The 22,954-nt window shown below is 50.0% G+C and overlaps 2 protein-coding genes across 4 annotated transcripts in view; one reads left to right on the top strand and one right to left on the bottom strand.

The window, feature by feature from the left end:
* The window catches only part of TSPAN16 (tetraspanin 16), a 15,176-nt gene extending 5,353 nt beyond the window's left edge, over window positions 1–9,823 (top strand). The window contains 5 exon segments of the mRNA XM_088023486.1: window positions 1,452–1,572; window positions 3,631–3,757; window positions 5,154–5,239; window positions 8,673–8,715; window positions 9,795–9,823. Coding sequence (XP_087879612.1) covers window positions 1,452–1,572; window positions 3,631–3,757; window positions 5,154–5,239; window positions 8,673–8,715; window positions 9,795–9,823 — 406 coding nt within the window.
* On the bottom strand, window positions 9,746–22,954 carry RAB3D (RAB3D, member RAS oncogene family). Of its 3 annotated transcripts, none has more exons than XM_028088754.2 (5): window positions 22,778–22,954; window positions 21,152–21,421; window positions 20,364–20,482; window positions 20,147–20,271; window positions 9,746–11,213 (listed from the first exon to the last, which is right to left on the bottom strand). In XM_028088754.2, the coding sequence occupies exons 2-5, from the start codon at window positions 21,377–21,379 to the stop codon at window positions 11,074–11,076; spliced, it is 612 nt and encodes a 203-aa protein (XP_027944555.1). In that variant the 5' UTR covers window positions 21,380–21,421; window positions 22,778–22,954; the 3' UTR covers window positions 9,746–11,073. The 3 variants fall into 3 exon arrangements, with proteins under 3 accessions (XP_027944555.1, XP_027944554.1, XP_027944556.1); XM_028088753.2 differs by lacking the exon at window positions 9,746–11,213 and adding an exon at window positions 13,324–16,233; XM_028088755.2 differs by lacking the exon at window positions 9,746–11,213 and adding an exon at window positions 16,240–19,975.

Here is a 22,954-nt window from a genome sequence, read left to right as displayed (position 1 = left end):
CTCCCTTGCGTTTTTGGTGGTGAGGTGTTAAGAAGTAATGGGCAAAGCTGCAAAAGCTGCTGGGGTTTTGAAATGTGTCAGAAACAGACGGCTATTTAGCCAGATCCGTCAAAATGACAAAGCATGGATGCTTCGACCCAGCTCTCCCATCCCTAGGACTCATCCAAGGATTTGCTTGCTTGGGTGCAGAAGGACGTATACACGGAGGTGTGCAAAAGATTGTAAGCATCAGTAGGAGGGTGGTTCATTTATAATAATGCTCACCGTTTATTTGAGAGGGGATCCCAAGAGGGACCAGGAGGGGACAGGGGAAAAGGGCGACCCTGCAGGCAGCTGGGCTCAGTCCTGGGGTGGGGGGGCATCTGGGAGCAGCAACGAATGCGTGTCTTGTTTTCCCACTTGAGGGGCAAGGGAGCTGCGATATTGATCCACCTCCCATCAGCATTGCTTGAGGGCTGCTCGCCGGGCACATGTGGGCTGAGAGGCCACAGAGAGCCCTCGGTTACCGGCAGTGGGAAGCCAGGCCAGTGTGCACAGAAATGACAAAACGCCACTGGGATGTGCGTAGGGCACCAAGGGCGACTGTTACTCTTGCTAACAACAGCCCATATGCAGAACAATGAGAATAGTATAAAGGAGGGAGAAGAATAATGAAACTATGCTTTGCTTTGACACACATCGAGTATCTCTTTTGGGACACAGGAAACAGTCACTGTCACCGTAGTGGAGTGGGAGGAACTTGTTGGCTGGGAGAAAAAGGTGGGAGGGAGACTTTTCATGGTCTACCCTTCTGTGCTTTGTGAATCTTGAACCATGTGACTATTTCACCTCAGCCAGAAAACTTTTTTATTTAGACCTTGATTTAAAAAATAGAAAATGAAATTTGCCCCTTTTGTGCAGCGATTGATTCAGTTGCTAAAGATGATATTCAAATCTTTAATCAAGTTCCAGCCAAATCGGAGGTGTAGCAGGCATGTGGGTGATTCAAAAGAGCAGATGATTCAAGTTTGTGGTGGGTACAACCAGATGCACTGAGCTCGAGACCCACGCTCTTCCCCTGTCCCTCTCTCGGGGGTGATGGCAGCCAGAAATTGTCCCCCTCCAGTGAAGACTCGTAGCTGGCGGGGTCGGAGGGGGGACTGTCAAGGAAGTAAAAGAAAACAGAAAGGAGGGTGCGCCTGGGTGGCTCAGTCGGTTAAGTGTCTGCCTTTGGATCAGGTCATGATCTCTGCGTCCTGGGATTGAGCCCTGCCTTCGGCTCCCTGCTCAGCAGGGAGTCTGGTGGTCCCTCTCCCTCTGCTCCTCCCCCACTCGTTCTCTCTCTCAAATAAATAAATAAAACTCTTAAAAAAAAGACAGAAAGCAGAAGGGGAGCCCCACCTCCCCTCTCTGTCCCCAGGAAACCTCCCCACATGGGGCACTTTGCTGTTTTGTGTGCCCATCACTTCCAGTTTCATCTTTGAGGTTCAAGAAGTGGCCTTAGAACACATCTTCGTGACCCCGAGGAAGAATTACAGAGGTTACGATGAGCCAGATGACTATTCCACCGAATGGGACTTGGTCATGGAGAAGGTGAGCTCCACATCCTGGGTGTGTTATTGTGGTGGAAGACACAGAACATAAACTTGCCATCTTAACCATTTTTGAGAGTCCAGTTCAGGGGTAGTAAGTACGTTCATGTGGTTATGCAGCCATCGCCACCATCCATCACCTGCCACCACACCATTCTACTTCCTGTCCCTGGGCATGTCACTCCTCTAGGGATCTCGTGGAAGTAGAATCCTACAATATTTGTCCTCTTGTGATTGGCTTTTCTCACTGAGCATAATGTCCTCCAGGTTGTAAGCATGGGTCAGAATCTCCTTTCTTTTTAAGGTGGAATCATCTGTGCATCGCGATTGTACGGTACACCACGTTTGATTTATTCATTCCCCTACCGATGGACGCTTCGGTTACTCCCACCTTTTATCTCTTGTGAATAATGTTGCATGAACATGGGCGTATGCGTCTCTCTTCAAGTCTCTGTTTAGTTCTTTTAGGTATATATACGGAAATGAAATTGCTGGATCATCTGCTAATTCTGTGTTTAATTTTTTTGAGGAATTTCCATACTGTTTTCCACCACAGCTGAACCATTTCACATTCTCATCAGCAATGCACAAGGGTATTAGTTTCTCTACAACTTTGCCAACATTTGTTATTTTCTCTCTCTCTCTTTCTGAATAACTAATCCCCGGGGGTGGGAGGCGGTGGCATTTACTTCTTGAGTCTTGGTGTTTAAGGAGCAGGACCAGCCTGCAGAAGTCACCAGAAGCTCTTGGGGCAGGTAGTTTAGAAGGGCCCCCGAGGCCAGGGCAGGTTTGGAAGGAAAAAGCATTGCCTGTTTCTAGGAGTGTTTCACACCTGAGTTTTGGGCACAGGAACTGCTATGGGGTCACGTGCAGGCTTGGGAGGCGGCACATGATGGGTAGGGGGCTTCCTGCCTCCCAGTTTTGGCTGCTGAGGCTTGACGTGGTAGAGAACATCTCTCATTCATTCATACAGCCCTTCTGTTAATCCTTATTGAGCACCTACTGTGTGCTGGGCATTGTTCAGGGCTCTGGGGACACAGCAGCGCACAAAACAAGATCCTTGTCCTGTGTTACTGACGCTTAAGTGGGGACATGGACAAGAAACTGCTAAGTAATTATTAGTGTCAGATGTGATGAATGCTATGAAGGGAAACAAGGCAGGGTAAGGGCACAGAGAGTAAGGGTTTGTTTACTCGAAGGTGCTATTTGTCACCTATTGTCACCACACAATGGGATGATCTGTCCTAGCCCCTTTGGGGGGGGTCATGTGACGAGTTCTGCCTAATGAGCTGTGAGAAGTCATGCGTGTTATTTCTGGGCCAAATTATTTCATTGCCAGCACAGGGCTCTCAAGAGTACTCTTTCCTCCCACCAAGATAGTGGAACCACCCGGATGGTGGCTGCTCCATCAGCCCGAGTCCTTGAATGATTTCAAGAAATGGGGTTCCCCTGCCAAGCTGTGAGGGGCATGTAGTGTGAGTGAGAAATGAACTGCTGAGTTTGAGGGGTCCTTTGTTATGCAGCATCCCTGAACCCAGCCTGACTGATACAGGGGCTGTGGCTAACTTGGAAGGAGGGGTCAGGGCAGGCCTTCCCAAGGAGGGACATTTGAATAGACACCTGAATGAAGTGAGTGAGGGAGCTGTGCAGACATTTGAGGGAACAGCGTTCCAGAAAGAGGGAACAGCCTGTAGAAAGGCCTTGAGGCTGGAGCCTGCTCAGTGTGTTTGAGGAACAGTGAGGGGACAAGTGTGGCTGGAGCTGAGTGAATAAGAGGGAGAGTGGGGGCAGATGAGGGCCCAGGGGTGACTGGGCAGATCATGCCAGGCCTTGGGGGCCACGGTGAGGCATTCAGCTTTTACCCCAAGTAAGATGAGAGCCACGGAGGGTTCTGAGCCACGACGGGCTGGAGTAAGGGAGGCATTCAGCACAAGCCCCAGAATAGCATGACTGCTCTGGACAGTAGCCATGGTGACCATGATTTCTATTGGTTTTTTGTTATTATTATTATTTTGACATCTGAAAGGGAGTCTTCAAGTGATTATTCTCCTCTCTGCAGCTAAAGTGCTGTTGGGTGAAGAACTACACAGATTTTTCTGGTTACTGCTACCCTGGGAGCTGCTGTAAATCCATCGGGACCACAGCCTGCGACGGGCGTGACGTGTCCACAGACATCATCCACCAGGGGTCACTCGAGACCTTGTTGGGGGTCACCTACGTACACCCCAAGGGTGGGTGACTTTTAGAAAAACTGTGTATTTGCTAGAACCCCAGCGATAGTGGTCAAGGGCAAAAGAAAGCAACTGTCATTGGGTGTTCAGCTCATTTTGGCTACACAGCCTTGAGGGATTAGGGTTCCCATCCTCATTTCTCATATGGGGAAACTGAGGTTCAGGGAGGGGACAGTTCAAGGTCAGTTCAAGTGGCTCTGGTGGAGCTGGGTTTGGCCTGAGTCCATTCCCTGGGCTACGTTGCCTACCTTACAGAGGGCTTACAATATAGCAGTAATGATGAACAATGATCATTCTAGGAGAGTGCCAGCTCCCCACGGGGCCGGGCACTCACTTTGTGAATTCCATCCCCATCCCACGCCATGATGAGGTGGGGAGTGCTTTTCTCCCATTTTATAGATGAGGAGACTGAGGCACAGAAAGTTGCCCAGCACTTACTCACCACCTGACAGTGTTATTGCTGTATTGATTACCTGTGTTCACCACTCAGATGTTGGCCCCACCAAGGCAGGAATTATGTCTGTTTTGTACGTCGCTGGGTTCCCAGTGCTTAGCTCACAGTAGACACTTAATCACTGCATAGTGAGTAAAGGGGGCACTGAATCCTGTCAGGAGCAAGCTCAAGGCAACTCAAGCTTCTGGAAGCAAGAATTGCCAGGGGCCTAGAAAGGGGAGCATCTCCGTGACTGCAGGAGGAGAAGTGGGTAGCTACTCTACCCACACATTGTGTCTGGTCTCTTAATGTCTCTGAACCTGTTTCTTCACCTACAAAACAGAAAAAAAGAATAGTACCCACCTTTTGAGGTTACAGTGATAAATAAGTGTGAGAAAACACATGTAAATGGCTGAGAAGGTGCTGGATACATGTTAGTTAGCCCTTCTGTTCACATGTAAAGAGCACCCAGAAATAACTAACAGTTACTGAATACTGGCTGTCAGGCTGCTGTTACATACTTCATGTAGATTTGTTCTCTTAATCCTCACAAAAACTTGGGTGGCAGATCCAGTTGGTCCCATTTATTTACAGCTGGGAAAACTGAGGCACAGAGTGGTGTGCGACTTCTCAGGGTCACACAACTAGCAAAATAACTTGGGACATCTGGTCATACTCCTATTCACCACACTTGGAGGTCACTACAGATAGATTCTGGGGAGTACACGGTATGTTCTGGGTGAGGTGAGGGAATGAGGAGGCCAGGGAAGATGCTGGGATAGGGGAAGCAGTCAAGTGAGGAGTCAAGGTCCTTGTGGCTTTGTCCCCTTCTCGTCATTGGCCCAAGGGGTGGGGCCGGTGGGAACTTGGAGTCCAGAAGCCCTTAACGAGGTCCTTTGGTTTGACATTTGTATCCTCAGGGCTGTTTCCCCAAGCTCTTGAAAATAACCAAGACTCAGAGCTTCAACTTGAGTGGGGGCTCACTTGGGGCAGCAGTGATACAGGTAAGGTCTAGGCCCTTTGGAACACACTGGGCTCTTTCAGAGCGCCTACTGTGTGCCAAGCCCTGTTCTGGGCACTGGGGATCCCTGCTATGGTGGAGCTGACATTCAAGTGGGGGTGGGGGATGGATGATCATTTCAGTTAGAGATCCCTTCTGGTAAGGGAGTAAAGCAGGGTGACAGGTTCGGGAAGGGAATCAGGGATGACTTCCCTGAGGAGGTGACATTTGGCCAGTGACCCGAGGAGATGAGGGATAACTATGTGTGTGTATGGGAGAATCCGGAGGAAATAGCTGGTGCAAAGGCCATGAGGTAGCAATAGGCTTGGCTTATTCCCAGACCAGCAGGGAGGCCAGTGTGGCTGGAGCAGGGTGAGTGAGAAGAGGGGTAGGGAGAGCTGAGGGCAGGGAACTGATGGGGTAGATCATACAAGACCTTGTACGCTGCAGAGAGGGGTTTGACCTTTATTCTGAGGATGATGGAAAGCCATTAGAAGAGTTTTAATGTTCACTTTTTCAGTCCACAAAACTTACTGAGCACCTCTGCACCAGGCATTGTTGTAGGCACTGTGGATACAACAATGAACTCCACAGGCAAAAATCTCTGCCCTCGTGGGCATTCTAATCAGCAGCGGAAGACAAGAAATATGATTTTTTTCAATTGGACAATTTATTGTATGGTAGTGATAAGGGCGTGCTTGTTTGTTTGTTTGTTTAATTTTTGAGAGAGTTAGAGAGAGAGCATGAGCAGGGGGGGAGAGGAAGAACCCCAAGCAGACTTTGCGCTGAGTGCAGAGCCCAATGTGGGGCTCGATCCCAGGACTGAATTTTCTTTTCCTACCTCATTTAAAAGACAACCGCATAAGGCAATACCTATAAAACTGTGTTTACAGACTGATATTAAGATGTAATTCACATGAGGAGGGAACATCAAGGTGCCATTACCAAAAGAATGAGAATGGATATGGGCTAGGCAAAAACAACAGATGTCTACCACACTTAAGATATTAGGACTATGCTCACATTATAGAATGTTTCCGCTTGGTTCCTGTTTTAGCCTTAATATGTCAATATTTTCACGGAATTATGATGAATTATGACAAACTGAAATCATGTCTGGGTGAGATTCATGATAGCAAAATGCATCTAGAGCAGGATTTGAAGAAACAAGCTTTGGACAACCGGGAAATAGATAAAAAAAAAAAAAAAAGAACAGTATCAAACCTGACCTGATCCAGCTGCGCAAGATCCGAGATCAGCACCTTGTATAGCTCAGTCACAAAGGAGTGAGACAGAAGCGCCTAAATGCCTGGTTGGGAATCAAGAATGAGGATGCTGATGAGACCTATTTTATCAATGAGGAAGATGGAAACCTGCCCCATTACGATGAGAAAACCTGGTTTGTTGAGGATATCAATCGAGGACAAGCAGAGGACTTGCTTTACGGGAAACCTGATGGTGCATTTTTAATTCGTGAGAGTAGCGAGAAAGGATGTTATGCTCGCTCTGTAGTGTAAGTCTTCTCTGGCGGTTTAACCTTTTGAAAATTTCTGCACTGATTAATAGAAACTCAACCCCTCATAAAATTCAAATAATTCAAAAATTATTTGAAGTACAGTAATGAGGGACCCATGGCTTAGACCTTTAATATTTGTATAAAGAAAACAGCTGCTTAAAAAAAAAAAAAAGACATAATTCACATGACAATAGTAGCACAAAGGAGGGTGGAACGAAAAGAGATATATAGGAGTAGAGTTTTTGTATGCTACTGAAATTCATTTAGTGTTAATCCAGACTAGGTTGTAAACAGTTAAGATGTTAATTGTAATCCCAAGGACAGCCACTAAGAAAAGAACTTTAAAATACAGCAAAAGAAACAAGGGAATTAAAATGCTGCACTAGAAAATATTTAACACAAAAGAAAGTTGAGGTGAGCAAATAGAACAAGGGCAAAACACAAATGGAAAACAAATAGCGAAATGGCATATAGAAATCCTACCTTCTCAGTAGTAACATTAAAGATAAAGGGATTACACCACTTAACTGTACACTTTAGAAAGGTGAAGTGTATGATATATGAATTTTCTCAATAAAGCTCTTATTTTGTAAAAAAAAAAAAAAAAAGCCTCCATCCCTCTGGACCCCCATGAAGTTTGTTTTTTTTTTTTTTTCACTCAGGTACTTCCCTCAGATTGATTTTCAAGATGCAGTAGTGTTCTTCTGCAGATCACTGCCAGTTGAGAGATGAACGAGTCTCATCCATCTGACCTGTATTTTTTTTCTATTTATTTATTTATTTGAGAGAGAGAATGAGAGAGAGAGAGCACATGAGAGGGGGGAGGGTCAGAGGGAGAAGCAGACTCCCCCGCTGAGCGGGGAGCCCGATGCGGGACTCGATCCAGGGACTCCAGGATCGTGACCTGAGCCGAAGGCAGTCGCTTAACCAACTGAGCCACCCAGGCGCCCCATCTGACCTGTATTTTAAAAATGGGTATTTTTGGGCGCCTGAGTGGCTCAGATGGATAAGCGTCTGCCTTCGGCTCAGGTCATGATCTCAGGGTCTTGGGATCGAGTCCCGCATCAGGCTCCCTGCTCAGCGGGGAGCCTGCTTCTCCCTCTCCCTCTCTGCCTTTTATGAATAAATAAATAAAATCTTTAAAAAATAATAAATAAAAAATAAAAATCATTTTTTTCATTGTACAAATTTATATCGAATATATGTTTGCAAACTATACCACACCCTCTTCCCCAAGGAGGTCATAATAGTCAAGATCCCAGCAGGAAACAGAATGCAGCCCCCAGGTGGTCCTTTTAAGAAGTTTTCAGGGGCTTCCTTGCTGAGGTGTGGGCAGGGTTAAGAAAAACGGAGGGATGAGGTGCTGAGGGGCTAGCAACACGGGGAGCTTTTACTTCTGGGCCTGAAGGGGTGGGGAAAGCAAGAGCCAAGGAAGAGGGGCCATCTGCCCACAGCTGCAGTCTTGAAGAGCTCAGGGTGGGCCGGAGAGAGGAGGCAGTGGGGAAGAAATACTCCAACTTTTCCTCCAGCCTTCCCATCTCCTACAGGTAGGTGTCTCCTATTGGGCGGTTTGCGGTTCCGTAACCGGAAGTGAAAGGGCAGGACGTTCTGGGAAGTGTAGTTCGCAGGACCCAGGGTAGGGCAGAAAGAGGGTGGAGATAAGATCTGCGGGAAACAAAGGGAAAATGACCCAGGTGCATCACAAAAGGCCTCCATCTTCTGCTCACTACTGAGACTGATTGTGGAAACAGGTTCAAAGCAGCCCCAGACTGACCATCCGGGGCCTTCCGCTCTCTGTAAAACCCTGCCCTTCACCTTTCCGGAAGAAGATACTCCCCTCCCCTTGTCAGTGTATCCAATTTGCTTTGGGTTCCAGAGGTCCCTTAAGTTGGTTCAGTATTTCTTTCTTCTCCCATTTCAGCTGCCAGGAATTCTTGCCACTTTGCTGCTATTCATCAAAGGAGGCAGACGGAGCTGGGGGGGGGAGGACAGGACATCTGGTCCACCTGGCTGCTGGAGATTTTGTCTCATTATTTCTCTGTGGCCCTCACTGCTTTTGGAAGAGATTGGTAATAAAAGATTTTGCAAAGCACCGTTATCCTGATCCTTTTTCCTTCATTTTATTTTTTATGGCAGCTAGCAATGGTTTTAGCCCTAAGTACCTAAATGGGATGACATGGCCTCCCTTCTCATGCAGTTGTGTTGTTTTGTAAATTATTTTGTGAAAAAAAAAAAATCTAAAATGTCCACAAAAAGAACCAAAAGAATTTTCCAAAGAAAATCCTATATACCCATCACCCAGATTCAACAATCACCTCGAGTCTGACATGTCTGTTTCATGATCCCTTTTCCCCCTTGATGAAGTATTTAGAAACGAATCCCAAACAATGTCATTTCTCCCCTCATACTTCAGTACACAGAGATCTCTAAAAATGTATACATCTGCATCAGCCCCAAGGCTGTCATCACACCTGACTAAATGTTTGTGTCCCCTCCCCACCCAAATTCCTATGTTGGAACCCAATTCCCAATGTGATGGTCTTGGGAGGTGGGGCCTCTGGGAGGTGACTAGGTCATGAAGGCTGAGCCCTCACGAATGGGATTAGTACCTTATAAAAGAGACACCAGGGCGCCTGGGTGGCTCAGATGGTTAAGCGTCTGCCTTTGGCTCAGGTCATGATCCCAGGGTCCTGGGATCGAGTCCCGCATCGGGCTCCCTGCTCCTTGGGAGCCTGCTTCTCCCTCTGCTTCTCTCTCTCTCTCTCTCTCTCTCCCCCCCTCCCCGTCTCTCATGAATAAATAAATAAAATCTTTAAAAAAAAATAAAATAAAAGAGACACCAGAGAGCTCCTTTGCTTCTTCCACAAGAGGACACCGGGAAAAAAAAAAAAAATCCAGCCATCAATGACCCAGGACATTAGTCTTCCTTCACCAGACACTGAATCTCCTGGCACCTTGATCTTGAACTTCCCAGCCTACAGAAGTGGGAGAAGGAAATGTCTTTTGTTTATAAGCCGCACAGTCTGTGGTATTCTGTTAATAGCAGCCCAAATGGACCAAGGCAGCATCTAAGACAATTAGCAACCATTCCTTGTTATCACTCAACACCCAGGCCACCATCGGAATTTTCCTGATTGGCTCAAAAATGTCCTTTTACATTGATTTCTTGGCATTTTGTTTGTTTTTTATTGAGATATAATTGACATGTAACATATTTGTTTCAGATGTACAACATGATTTGATATTAGTATACACTGCAGAATGATGGCCACAATAAGTCTAATAAACATCGCCATACATAGTTAGAAATTTTTTCTTCTGATGAGAACTTTTAAGATCTACTCTCTTAGTAACTTCCAAATGTGTAATACAGTGTTATTAACTCTAGTCACCATGCTGTACTTTACATCCCCCAGCACTTACACATTTGGTTTCTTTGCAATGGATCCAAATAAGGTCCACATATCACGTTTTCTTGTCATGTTTCCTAAATCCCTTTTATTCTAACCCAGCTGTTCTCAAATTAGAGCATGCATTAGAATCCCCTGAATGTTTTGTTAAAGCACAGATGCTTGGGGAACCACTGCTCCAGGTTCGACCTCCACTTCTCCCACCCCACCAACCTTTGATTTGTTGCAGAAAGAGTATGGGGGCCCCTGGGTGGCTCTGACGGTTACGTATCTGCCTTGGCTCAGGTTATGATCTTGGGGTCCTGGGATCGAGCCCTACATGGGGCTCCCTGATCAGCCGGGAGACTGCTTCTCCTTCCTCTGCTGCTCCCCCATTTTGTCCTCTCTCTCTCAAATAGATAAATAAATAAGATCTTTAAAAAAGAGCATGATTTACTCCTTGCTTCTACTGTAAACCCTTGATCTTCTTCCTCCCTCCCCCCATATTTCCTGTAAGTCACTGGTTCTCGGCCCTCTGGGAACTTTCACAAAATACCCAAGCCTGCACCCCGACTTCCACCTTCTGATTTAATTGGATGGGCCCTGGGGTGTGGGGACTCTGACATTCACCCAGAATCTAAGGGTGGGCCATGGTCACTGCTGAGAAACAATAATCCAAGGGCTTCATCCAATGACCGCCAACTACCTGAATCAGTTCTTTCATTGAGGATTGCAAAATGGCAGTTTATCTAATCTTTCTATCTTTCTTTGGGGGGGTGGATTTTGAGGAAGCTAAAATGAGCACGTGTAGTATTTGCTATTGCTGCAATCACCTCCTGCTTCAGGAAAGAACACACCAGTTTCCTTTGGAGCCAGCCCACCTCTCAGATTTCTGTCCCTAAGCTGGGCCGTCACGTGGTCTCAGCCAGCCAATCAGCACGTTCCATCTCTCTGCCTGCCGTTCAGGTTCAGGTGTGGGCGTGGGCCCCAAGCTGGCCATGGGTACTCGTTTTGGGGACTTGGGATAAGATGACCAGTTCCCTTGAAGCTCACCTCACCTCGCGAGGGCAAGGCTGCGGAGCAAAGGCACAAAGAGCAGTTGAGAAGCCTGGGACAGTATGTGAGTCCGTGGATCTAGCTCCCACTTGAGCTCTGCAGTTCATACATTCACTCAACAAACATCTAGGGTGCGCCGGCTCTAAGTCATAAATGAACTACTTTTACTCATGACACTTCTGACATCAAATGTGTGTGTGTGTGGAGGGGTTTCACACCAAACGATTCTCTCCGGGCACCAACTGGGTGTCCTAGAGTTCAATTCTGACATTAACTACCCAGTGTTTGAGGCAGATACCACAAACTTTAGGGCTCCGTCCGACTAGACTGCCCCCACTTCAGATGCCAGTTTCAAGTATTGGGTCTCCAGGGGACCCATACTTCTGACTGACTTGGCTCCAAAATCAGAGGGCTCCAACAAGGCTTGATGGATTGTCAGGCTTGATGAGAATCTCACAGAGCTCAGTAAGCACTTTAGTTACTATCATTAGTTAATTATGAAAGGATATATAAATCAAGAACAGCCAAACTCGTAGGTAAGGTATGGAGAAGGCGTGCAGAGCTTCCATGTCCTCTGCCGGCATGCCACCCTCCTAGCACCGTGATTGTGTTTCTAATCCAGAAGCTCTCTGAATTTTGAGCAGGGAGGGAGCAGGGAGCAGACTCCCCACTGAGCAGGGAGCCAACGTGGGGCTGATCCCAGGACCCTGAGATCATGACCTGAGCCAAAGGCACTTAACCAACTGAGCCGGCCGGGTGTCCCTTGTTTTTTAGGCTGTTATGGAAGTTTCTTTTTTTTTTTTAAGATTTTATTTATTTTATTTGAGAGAGAGAATGAGAGAGAGAGAGCACATGAAAGGGGGAGGGTCAGAGGGAGAAGCAGACTCCCTGCTGAGCAGGGAGCCCGATGTGGGACTCGATCCCGGGACTCCAGGACCATGACCCGAGCCGAAGGCAGTCGCCTAACCAACTGAGCCACCCAGGCGCCCCTGTTATGGAAGTTTCACCACTTAAGTATGATGGATAAAATCACTGGCCATTGGCGATTAACTCAATCTCCAGCTTGTCTCTCCTCCACTTTAAGGTCAGGGGGCTGGGTTCATAGTTCCCACCCTCTAGTCGTGGTGTGGTCTTTCTGGAGACCAGCCCCCCTCCTGAAGCCACCTAGAGACTCCCCACCACCAGGCCTCTCATTAGCATACAAAAGACACTCTTATCACTCCAGAGAGATCCCAAAGGTTTTAGGAGCTGTGTGCCAGGAACCAGCGACAAAAACCAAGTATTTCTTTTTTATTGTATCAAACAGGAACTGAGCTGGGTGTGGGTAGTGAAAAATAAAACATCCCTGCATTTGAGGGACTGGTATTATATTGGAAGAGACACTTGTTTAAGTTAAACAAGTAAATATATATATTATATATATAATATAATATACATATATATAAATATATAATAAGTATACAGTAGTTTGGATTCTAGGGGCTATGGGGGGGAAGGACACAGGGAAAGGGACATCAGAAATGCTGCGGAGAGGTTGCAGTACTAAACAGGGAGGGGAGAGGAGGGGAAGGGGGGCCAATGGGAAGGTGAGATTTGCACAAAGACCTGAAAGAGGGGGTGAGTGAGAAGAGCCATTTGACTTCAGGCAGATGGACCAGCCAGTGCAAAGGCCCTGAGGCAGGGGCCTGGTGTGTTCAAATAGCAGCAAGGTCAATGTGACTGCAGCGGAGCAAATGTGGGGGGGGCAAGTGGGGAGAATTGAGGAAGTGACAGGTCAGATCACACAGGACCTTGTGAGCCGCAGGGAAGACTCAGGCATTTACTGAGTGGGAGCCACAGAGGGCTCTGAGCAGAGGAGCAACGGGAAGACTTGGGTATTCACAGGTTCCCTCTGGCTGTTGTGGGGAGGACAGATCATCTTCCCTACCACACAGCAAACTTTCCAGGGCCAAGGTGGTGGACATGAGGCCTGGCTAGAGGCAGCCCCAGACCTGAGCCTCCTCCCTAGCCTGATCCAGGTTCTGCTGCATCACACATGGCCCTCGACCAACCATCTACTTGGCTGTGAATCAGCCGCCCTCTTCCTGAAAACCACGTTTCACTAATGGCAGTAAAAGAACAACTGCGTCGGGGCACAACGGCTTTATTTTCTCTTGTGGATAAAAGTGCTCGACTTCCCAAGTGGACATCAAGGAATCGCTTACACAGCAGGACCACATCCAGTACATAAATGACTGAGTCGAGAGCTCACTCCATAGTGTTTTGGGATCGCAGGGAAGAAGCCAGCTCGTGGAATTAGCACTTCAACGCCGAGACCAAATTTCACCCCTTACTTACAAGAACGTGATCTCTGGGGAGGCCAAAGAAAGAAAGAAAAGGAAAAAGCAGAACCCCAACCCCCCAACCCCAAACCGTGGTCATGGCAGTGGAAAGATGAGCTGCTAAAAGCAAATGGTGAGAATATAGGACCCAGCCTCAGGCTCCCTTCCCAGACTCCGGTCTCCCTGGAGTTGAGAAGTGGTTTTCCCACAGCCTTTGGCTTCATTTTTGTTTGGAAACTCAACAAATCTCCATCCCTCTGACCAGGCATCACCACCCCCCAACATGATCTCCCAGGACAGTGGTTTTAGTTCCCCAGAGACCATCGTGAGTGAAGCCTCCCACCCAAAATGATAAAAACTTGCATTATTTTTAGAAGAAACAACAAAAAACCCTCTCCTACATTATTCCCAATTTTGAGAAAACCCACAGGCAGCTAGTTGTCTCAGTTGCTACTTAAAGCTCAACTGTTCAAAAATCATGTGTAAACACAAGTCTTACCTCACGTCAGGTACAAGGCACAGCCAAAGCTGTTTTTTATCATGCGGGCTATGACAAGTTGGCTCATCCCTTAGGTAATGGCACTTTGAACCACTTTTTTTTTTTTTTTTTTGGCAAGCAGCTTAAGGAAAATGGGGTGGCCCACAGAATCTTGACAGCCTATGGTGCATCTTAACAGGTTTTGTTTTGTTTTTTTTTAATAGCTCCTTTCATTTCCCCTTTATGGTAACGCAACTAACATTTTTGACTCCTGCCCCCAAACATTCCCCAAACTCACTGTATGTTTCCAGAAACTTGTCCATTTCACCAGTCATCTGGCTTGCTGGCTCACAGATACCCTCACTTTGAAGCTCTAAGGGCAGCGCTTGGTAAGGGATGAATGGGGCTCTCTAGAAATAAATTCGAAGTAGAGCTTCTATAAAGGTTAAGAGCGAAGTTCCACTTGAACCAGATCTTCCTCACTTGCAGGAGGAGGAGGCTGAGATCTTTAAGGCTACAGCAAGTCATTTTGGTGGCAGGGGCTGGGGGCGTACACAAACCATCTGTTTAGACCATCTTCACAGTGTCTGTCAAATTATGGATGTTAGTCGGTATTCTGGGGCACAAATGGGTGCCATGCCACTGGAGTTTGGCCTTGGGTGGGCAGGAAGAACACTGAGCTGGGGTGGGGGGGTGGGGAGAGCAAGATGGAGATCCCCAGACTGCACATAATCTCCCAGCAGAAGCCCCCGCCAGCTGGGGACCCCAGCCTTGTGGGCTCCCTGATCGTGTGTCAACCAGGGAGACTGATTCCCAGCCCATCCCCATCAGCCTGCCACTCCCAAGCTGTGTCCGTGAAACACATGTAGCAACAGTAATTACCCAATCCTGCTTTCTTGCCCCTTCAGCCCAACCCTATAGCCTCCCTTAGATTCACTCCTCCCTTAGTAGGAAACATCACCTGTCTGGGCCCCACCAATGACGTGGCTCAGGAAATGGGACTCTGGGTCTTCAAGGGTCCTTGATGGGTAGGAACCCGAGTCCTTCTATTGGCAAGTCGCCAGCAAGAGCAGGTGATAGGAACATTGCTCAATTTCCTTTTCTAGCAGGATGGAAGATGTGGAAAGACCTTGCTTAAAACATCACCAGCTAAATGGGGCCTGGGAGAGGCAGGAAGGGGCGGGAGGTCCGGGGCTCCTGGCTCTGAGATTAACTCCCTGCAAAAAGTCCCGAGCAGGAACGCCACGGGTTGGGCCATTCTCTGCCCAGTCTGATGCAGCCCATGGTTCCAGAATTCAATCCAGGGATCAGAGATGCTGCAGTGGATAAGCCAAAACAGTGGCGGGGGTGTGGGTGATGTGGAATCCTGGGGAAGCTCAGAAGGCACTTCTGGGGTCCCTGAAGCCGGTGGAGGGTGTGGGCCTCTGACTTCCTGCCCCTTTACTATGGGAAAAGCTGCTTTAATACTGCTTTCACAGGCACAGGATCTGCAGGCCGGTAGGGAAGGGTCTGTAAAGGCTAAAATCACCTCCCCACCTTGGAAGCTTGAGGTCCGAGGAGGTTCATGAGTGGGCCTGGGACCACACCAGGGGACCCTGAGAAAGGACTCACCTTCCACCTCCCCAGGGATGAACTCTGAGGACCCACACTGCAGGAGGAAGACCACGAAGCATCTTCGACCAGCTTGTGAATGCCAGGCAATACCCCAACACAGAATGGACAAGGACAAGAGTTCTAACCCCAGAAGGCACTGTGGAGGCCCCTCCACCAGACGGGGTGGGACATGCTGCCCATGCTCCCTCCATTAGAATTCCTGAAAAGCAGCAAGCTCGTGCACGTCAACGCACCCAGACTCTGCCCGCAATGCAGAATCCCCAGGGTCTGGAGCTTGTGATAAGGCTGCTCGGGCAAGTCAGAGGTCATGCGGGAGACGGGGCAGCTGACGGGAGGGAAGGGGGCGCCCTGAGCTTGGAAACAGCCCTTGTGGCTCATGCCTCAGTCCCAGTCCCTGCCAAGGCCGGAAGGGGTGGGCAGGGGTTGGGGACCATCTCTAGCAGCTGCAGCTGCTGGGCTCAGGGGGCGGGGCATCTCCCAAGGCCGGGCCTTTCCCATTGCTCCCCGGGCTGGAGCTGGGTTCTAGGGACTCATTCATCTTCTCACAGATGATGTCCACCAGGCGCTCAAAGACCTGCTTCACGTTGATGTTCTCCTTGGCGCTGGCCTCAAAGAACTCAAAACCTGGATGGACACAAGGTGGGAACACCAGTGAGACCCCCCGGGGGGCAGAACCTGGGCATCACCCAAACCTGGTTTCCAAGCCCAGGTCTGCCCTTCATGCAGTTGTGGGACCTTGGCTGAGTGCTGAAGTCTCTTGAAGCCTCAGCTGGCTCATCTGTAAAAAGGGAACGATGCTGATGCTGATAAAAATCTGCCCCGGTTTGGACTATTGCAAGAAACTCTTTGTCACAAAGCAATGACTGCAGGAGTCCAGCAAGTAATGTTCTGGTGCCCAGCAGGCATATAACAAACAGCGGGTTCCCCAGCGTCTGTGGGGCGTATGCGATGCCCACAGTCTTGACCTACAGAACATACTAAAGGTTGTAATAATGAGGGGCACCTGGGTGGCTCAGTTGGTCAAGCATCTGCCTTCGCCTTAGGTCATGATCCCGAGGTCCTGGGATCGATGCCCGCATTGGGCTCCGTGCTCAGCAGGGAAGTCTGCTTCTCCCTCTCTCTGCCCCTCCCCCTGCTTGTGCGTGCCCTCGCTCACTCTCTCTAATAAATAGATAAAATCCTTTTTTTTTTTTAAAGTGGTAATAATGATAGTAAGAAATAAGAAGAAGAAGCAAACACCCAGGTGGCCCTAACTTGTCTCTCATTTAAAAACAAAAAGCTTGTCCTGGGCGCCTGGGTGGCTCAGTTGGGTAAGCATCAGACTCTCAATTTTGGCTCAGGGCATGATCCCAGGGTCCTAGGATCGAGCCCAGCTCCTTCTCCCTCTTCCCCCCCGCCAAAACTAAAATTAAAAAATTAAATTTTTTTTTTAATTTAAAAAAGCTTGTCCTTCCAAAGGTGGAAGGTAGTACAAAGGCTTTGGGGACTTGCCCATGGTCCCTCAGCTGCAAAAAGTGGGGGCTGTTGACCTAACAATAAGGGTGTATGTGACAATCCTTCCTGCACCCCTAAAAGGTTGGCTCAGGCTCTCCCTACAGGGAGCTACCCCGAATGGTTCCCAATAGGTCCACACCCACCATACTCACCAAGTTGGGCCAGAAATTCAGACAAACGCCCGCCACATTACACACAGCATAGGATAAACAGGGCCCTAACCCAGCACTTGCCACGCTGTACTATAAAAATGTAATTACAATTAAATAATTATGTGTGTGTAATTATCCATTTACTATCCATCTCTGCTCCTGGAATGCCAGCTCTGGGAGGGCAGGATTGCTGTTTGCCTTGTCTTGTGCCTGGCACAGAGCAGGTGCTCAGAAGCTACTTGCTGAGTGATTGACTGATTGATTGATTGAATGACGGAGGCAGGCCATGAACTCAGATCTCTTACTCCGAGACTAGTGATCGTCAATGTCACCCCACTGTCTTCCTAGGCAAGGCTGGCATATCCTTCCCCGCGTGTGGCTCTGCCTCAAACAATCTGAGTTCTTTTTTTAACACTTTTTTTTCCTGATTATAAATATTCAGTGGAGAAATCCACTGAAGTTAGAAACTACTGAAAAATATCAAGATGGATATAAAAGCTATCTGTAAGCTCATCATCCAGAAACAATTACGATTGGTGTTTTGATATTTTGCTTTCCACTTTTTTTTTTTTAATATAAATACACAATTATTGGGGTTGGGTCTGTAGGGCGTATATGCATGCGTGTGTCATTTTTGTCCCAGAAAACTGGGGTCAAATTCTGTCTCCTGCTCTGTACGCCAATATTTTAAACTTAATGACAGAGTAGGAAGCCCCCTCACCCCCATTCACTAGATGTTCTCTGCAAGGTGGGGGCAACATCCGCAAGTATTCCAGCCCATGGCTGGAAACCATAGCTGACTTCACCACTCTAGGCAAATTGGGGATCTAGGCCTCAGCTGCAAAGGCTGACTCCCCATCATACCTGGAAATGAGACCCAACCTGGAGTTCCCAGAAAACACAGGGAACAGAGGAGCAGGTTAAATGACACCACGAGGGAGCAAAGAGCCAGATCTCAAATGGGAGATATTCCATCGAACAAAGACCCAGTTTGTCCAACAAATAGATGGTAAGAAAAAAAGAGAAAGAAGACTGTGTATAGTCCAGGGTCCCTGAACTTTCTCGGTAAAGGGCCAGTAAATATTTGAGGATTTGTGGGCCATTATGGGGTGTCTAGAGTTCCGTGGGCAAGCATCAACAACAGTTCACAATCATGTTAGCTAACACTTAGCTACAACTGCATGTGTACCAGACGGTGATACGGGCCTCCTGTGTCATAACTCATTTAGGCCCCATCACAGCTTGAGGAGCTGAGGCTGTTATAATCTTCATTTCACACAGGAGGAAGTGCAGGCCCAGACCGCTGAAGTTACCAATACAAGATCACAAAGTGATAGAGAAAGAATACAAGTTAATGATCAATCAGGGCCAGTGTTGGCTTATTTCATCTTTCTAACAGCGCTCTGAAGGAGACACGGTTTTCACTCTGTTTTCCAGATGGAGAAATGGAAGCACAGAGAGGGGAGACGATGTGCCTATGGTCACACAGCTAGTGGGTTGCAGAATGGGATTCGAGCTCCTGAGTCTGGCTCCTCCTTAACCCACCCTCCCCTATGGTGGTGGTTACACTGCCTCCTGCAAGGAGAGTTCTATGGAGGGCTTAGAATACTAGAATACTCCAGGCAAGATTTCCTTTTAGCTTTGGGGCGCCTGGATGGCTCAGTCAGTTAAAGTGTCTGCCTTCAGTTCAGGTCATGATCCTGGGGTCCTGGGATGGAGCCCTGCTTCGGGCTCCCTGCTCAGTGGGGAGTCTGCTTCGCCCTCTGCCCCTCCCCCAACTTGTGCTTGTGCACCCTCTCTCTATCTCTCAGATAAATAAATAAAACCTTAAAAAAAAAAAAAAGATTTCCTTTTAGCCTAAATTTCCATTTATATGATTCAAAAAGGTAGCCTGAAAACTCCTCCTCCCACCCTGGTGCCCTGGTCCCCAGTTCTCGGACACACACAGGTCCCCACTGTTACTAGATCCTTCTGTATCCTTCCAGAGTTTCTTTGGGCACTCCTGCAGGGGCCAACAAACTTCGAGTCACAGGCCAGATCTGGCCTATCGCCTATTTTTGTAAACCAAGTCTTACTGACAGTCACATTCATTCCTGTCAGCTCTCTGGCTGCTTTCAGGCAGAGCTGAGTGTGGTGACAGAGATTCTATGACCTTCAATATTTCCTATCTGGGGGCGCCTGGGTGGCTCAGTCATTAGGCGTCTGCCTTCGGCTCAGGTCATGATCCCAGGGTCCTGGGATCGAGCCCCGCACCGGGCTCCCTGCTCAGCGAGGAGCCTGCTTCTCCCTCTCCCACTCCCCCTGCTTGTGTTCCCTCTCTCGCTGTGTCTCTCTCTGTCAAATAAAAAATAAATAAATAAAAAATATTTCTGATCTGGCCCTTTAAGAAAACATTTGCTGAGCTACGGACTAAAGGAAGCAGACAAGCCCACTTCTCTGCAGTTTGCTTTTCCCACCTAGCCCTATACCCCACAGACCTTGCCATAGCAGAACATAAAGAATGTGTCCATCCCTTTTCACAGCTGTGTAGTATTCTACCGTGTGGCTGTGCTTTATGCTTCGAGGCTTCCCCCATGGTGAGATATTTAGTGCTGTGATGTGATATACTCGCCACTTCCCACATGGGTGGGATGTTTGGAGGATACATGTCCGGCCATGTTTTTGCCCAATCTGGCTTCCCAGGGCAGTGTGGAGGTGGGAAGTATCTGTCACTGAACTCTCTGAAATTAAATGCAGAAGGTGGCATACAGGTGGGTATTTTCCTGAGCGGAGCCTCAAAGCGAGAGGGTTGATGACTGTGGTTGGACCTGGGACCCAAGGGTGGGGGTGGGGGGGGATTGGGGGTTTAGTTCTGGGAGGTCCAGGGCCTGGGGCCCAGGCTGGGCACTAACCAAGGTCATCGGCGAGCCTCCGGCCATCCTCAGTAGACACGACCCGCTCATCTTCCAGGTCACACTTGTTCCCCACAAGGATCACCTGAGCATTGTCCCAGGAGTAGGTCTTGATCTGGGTGGCCCTGTGGAGTGTGAGGGCCATGAGGCTAGAAATGGAGCGTCAGGGGGAGAGGGCGATGGTCAGGGTGTCAGTGGCCCACAAGCACTCGCTCACCAGTCCTGCACGGCGGTGAAGGACTCCTGGTTGGCAACGTCATACATGAGCAGGAAGCCCATGGCTCCGCGGTAGTAGGCTGTGGTGATCGTGCGGTAGCGCTCCTGGCCCGCCGTGTCCTAGGCACACAGCAGGGTCAGTCCACCAGAAGCCACCCTGTTCCCCACCCAACCCCTGCAGGGCCCTAAGTGGGCCACCACCCTGTGCTCACAGCCCCAGTCTGACGGGAGGCATGGCCCTGCCTTTGAGGCGTTCCCAGTCTGAGGGGTCAGTGGCCTCTCACAGACTTACACCTCATCTCCAAGAACAGACTTAGTGACCCCATGCAAGAGCCACCTGGGCCAGAGAGTACCATCTCGGGGCAGACACCCTGGTGTGCAGTCCCATGATAATCATTATCGGCGGCCATGTTGGGAGCGAGAGCCTCTGAGGAGCACACAGGCTCTGTGGGGGATCCTGGGATGGTACCCAAACCTCTTCCCCACTGGTCAGCAGGACCTCTAACCCGCCTCGGGTTAGCACTCTCTGCCCCTCAGACCCTGTAGGGCAGAGCATATCCTCATCCTAATGAATTCACCTCATAGATAACTCCCCCCACCCCACCCCCGCCACCTTTCACATCTACCCCAAGCCTCCTCCCTGACTTTGGCCCACTCTCGCTCACCCGGGGCCCCTCCGCACAGCCCTCCACCCTATCATGGACTTCCTTGGAGGAAGCCCAGCCTCTCCTGGGCCAGCACACACACTCCCGTCCCTTGCCCCAGATCCACAATCGCCGCCTGGCCCACCCAGATCTGCAGCTTGATCCTCTTGTCATGGCGATAGACCGTCTTGACCTTGAAGTCGATGCCCACGGTGCTGACAAAGGCAGGTGTGAAGGAGTCGTCCGCATAGCGGAACAGGAAGGACGTCTTGCCCACGCTGCTGTTGCCAATGAGCAGCAGTTTGAACATGTAGTCGAAGTTCTGGTCAGCTGCATCCCGCGGGCCTGTTGGGGGGTCTCCGGCTGATGCCATCTTGGCAGAGAGCCTCCGGGGGAGGGGGGGGCGGCTGGAGCCCTGCAGAAAAATAAAACACCAGGAATGGCTCCAGTGTACACACCAGACCCAGATTCAAATCCTAACTCTGCCACTTGGAGGCCAAGTGACCTCAGAGGCATCACTTGCTCTCTCCGGCCTTCAGGGTCCTCCTCTGGAAAATGGGGAGGCTTATCCAATGCCAGGGCCCAGGTTGTGGGGGGCATATGGGGTGCCTCCTCTGGCCACTGAGGAGCCAGACCCTGCAAAAGGTACAGGTGTGGACTTTGCCCCAGAGTGAGCGGCTGGCTTGGCCCAGGTGTGGGCTGGGGGGAGGGGGGGGGCCTGCCAGCTGGATAGAGGCCCCCCTCAGGGCCTGGGTGTTGACTTTGGCAGGGACACCTGCCCTGACCCCCCCCCCCCCGCCAACGCTGAGTTTAACCCCATCCCTGGCCTCCACGGGGAAGGGGGTTTTAGCAGATACAGCCCAGGTTTAAAGCCCAGCTCTTGCCCCAAATGGGCCCTGCCACCTTCTGTTTGTCAAAGGGGTGGGCCCCGTCTCCCTCCGGGCAGGGCTGACTCACCCCAGCTCCAGTCCACAGAGGCTGCAGTGACAGTCCTCAACTCTAAGGAAGCCACATAATAAGAACCCCCCCACCACCACTCCTCTCTACCCCTGATCCTTCCTTTCTTGGCAATCTGTCCCCACAGCTGGGCTGCTTCATCTGGGCCCAGACACCCCCCCTTAGCCTTCACGGCCTCCCGAGGCCTCAGTTTCCCCAGCTGCCTATGGCTACTCCTTGAGCTGCACACGAAGGCTCCAGGAGGCCTGGGTGAATGGACGGCACGCAGGCAGAGGAACCCTTAGCAAAGCTATTTCTCAACCGCCTGTGGGGCTTTTTTCCATTTTAAAAGAGGACCGAACCTGCCCGCTTTCCTGCCCAGCCCTCGGCCCCACCCGGTGTTCCGGGAGAACGAGTTCGATGAGGGGAAGACCAGAGGCAGGAAACCTTTCCCCATGCTGGGCAGGGCTGCCAGGCTGGGGCCCTTACCCCACCCCCAGCCCCAGCCCACCTGTCAGCCGGTCCCACCTCTTCCTGACCATCAGTCCCCCCTCCCTCACGCCTGCCACTAGATCAGGGTCCCCGGAGGGCTCGGCCCTGTTCCCCTGCTGGATTTGGGGCGCCCCCGCCGGTGCAGGGGGGCTCAGGAGCTTCCTCCCATCACCATATGGTCCCATCTCCTGTTCCCAGCTGGGCTCTCTGCCCCGCCCGCGCCCCATTAACGCGGCTCGAGGAGCCCAGCTGGGTGGGGGCGAGGGAAGAGGCGTTTCCCCCACCGCCTGCCTTTGTTCCCCGGGCCCCGGGCCCTCCCTCTAGCCCCCCGGCCCCCCCAGACCTGCTGGGACGCGGAGGTGCGGGGCGGGGTGCGGTCCCTCGGAAGGGGTCACCTCGCGTGGGGGGGGGCGCTGCCCACGGGCGTTCCTCCTCCGAAATCGCTGCGGCCTAAACCCAGCCGCGACACCGACCCCGCAGCCGCCGCCGCTACCACCGCCGCTGCCCGCAGCCACCCGGA

This window comes from Eumetopias jubatus, unplaced genomic scaffold (assembly GCF_037043125.1).
Source record: "Eumetopias jubatus isolate StellerSeaLion01/CBP00866 unplaced genomic scaffold, mEumJub1_p1.0 scaffold_1, whole genome shotgun sequence".
Classification (NCBI taxonomy): Eukaryota; Metazoa; Chordata; class Mammalia; order Carnivora; family Otariidae; genus Eumetopias; species Eumetopias jubatus.
The sequence above is the reverse complement of the archived record's forward strand: the minus strand, read 5'-3'. Positions and strand labels throughout refer to the sequence as shown.

Excerpts from the sequence above, each read along its gene's own strand:
- RAB3D (XM_028088755.2), bottom strand. The coding sequence starts at position 21,379 with ATGGCATCAGCCGGAGACCCCCCAACAGGCCCGCGGGATGCAGCTGAC. Across the intron at positions 20,272-20,363 it reads TTCACCGCCGTGCAGGACTG|GGCCACCCAGATCAAGACCT; the intron begins GTGAGCGAGTGC and ends CACACTCCACAG. Across the intron at positions 19,976-20,146 it reads GAGGCTCGCCGATGACCTTG|AGAGTTCAGTGACAGATACT; the intron begins GTTAGTGCCCAG and ends ATTTAATTTCAG.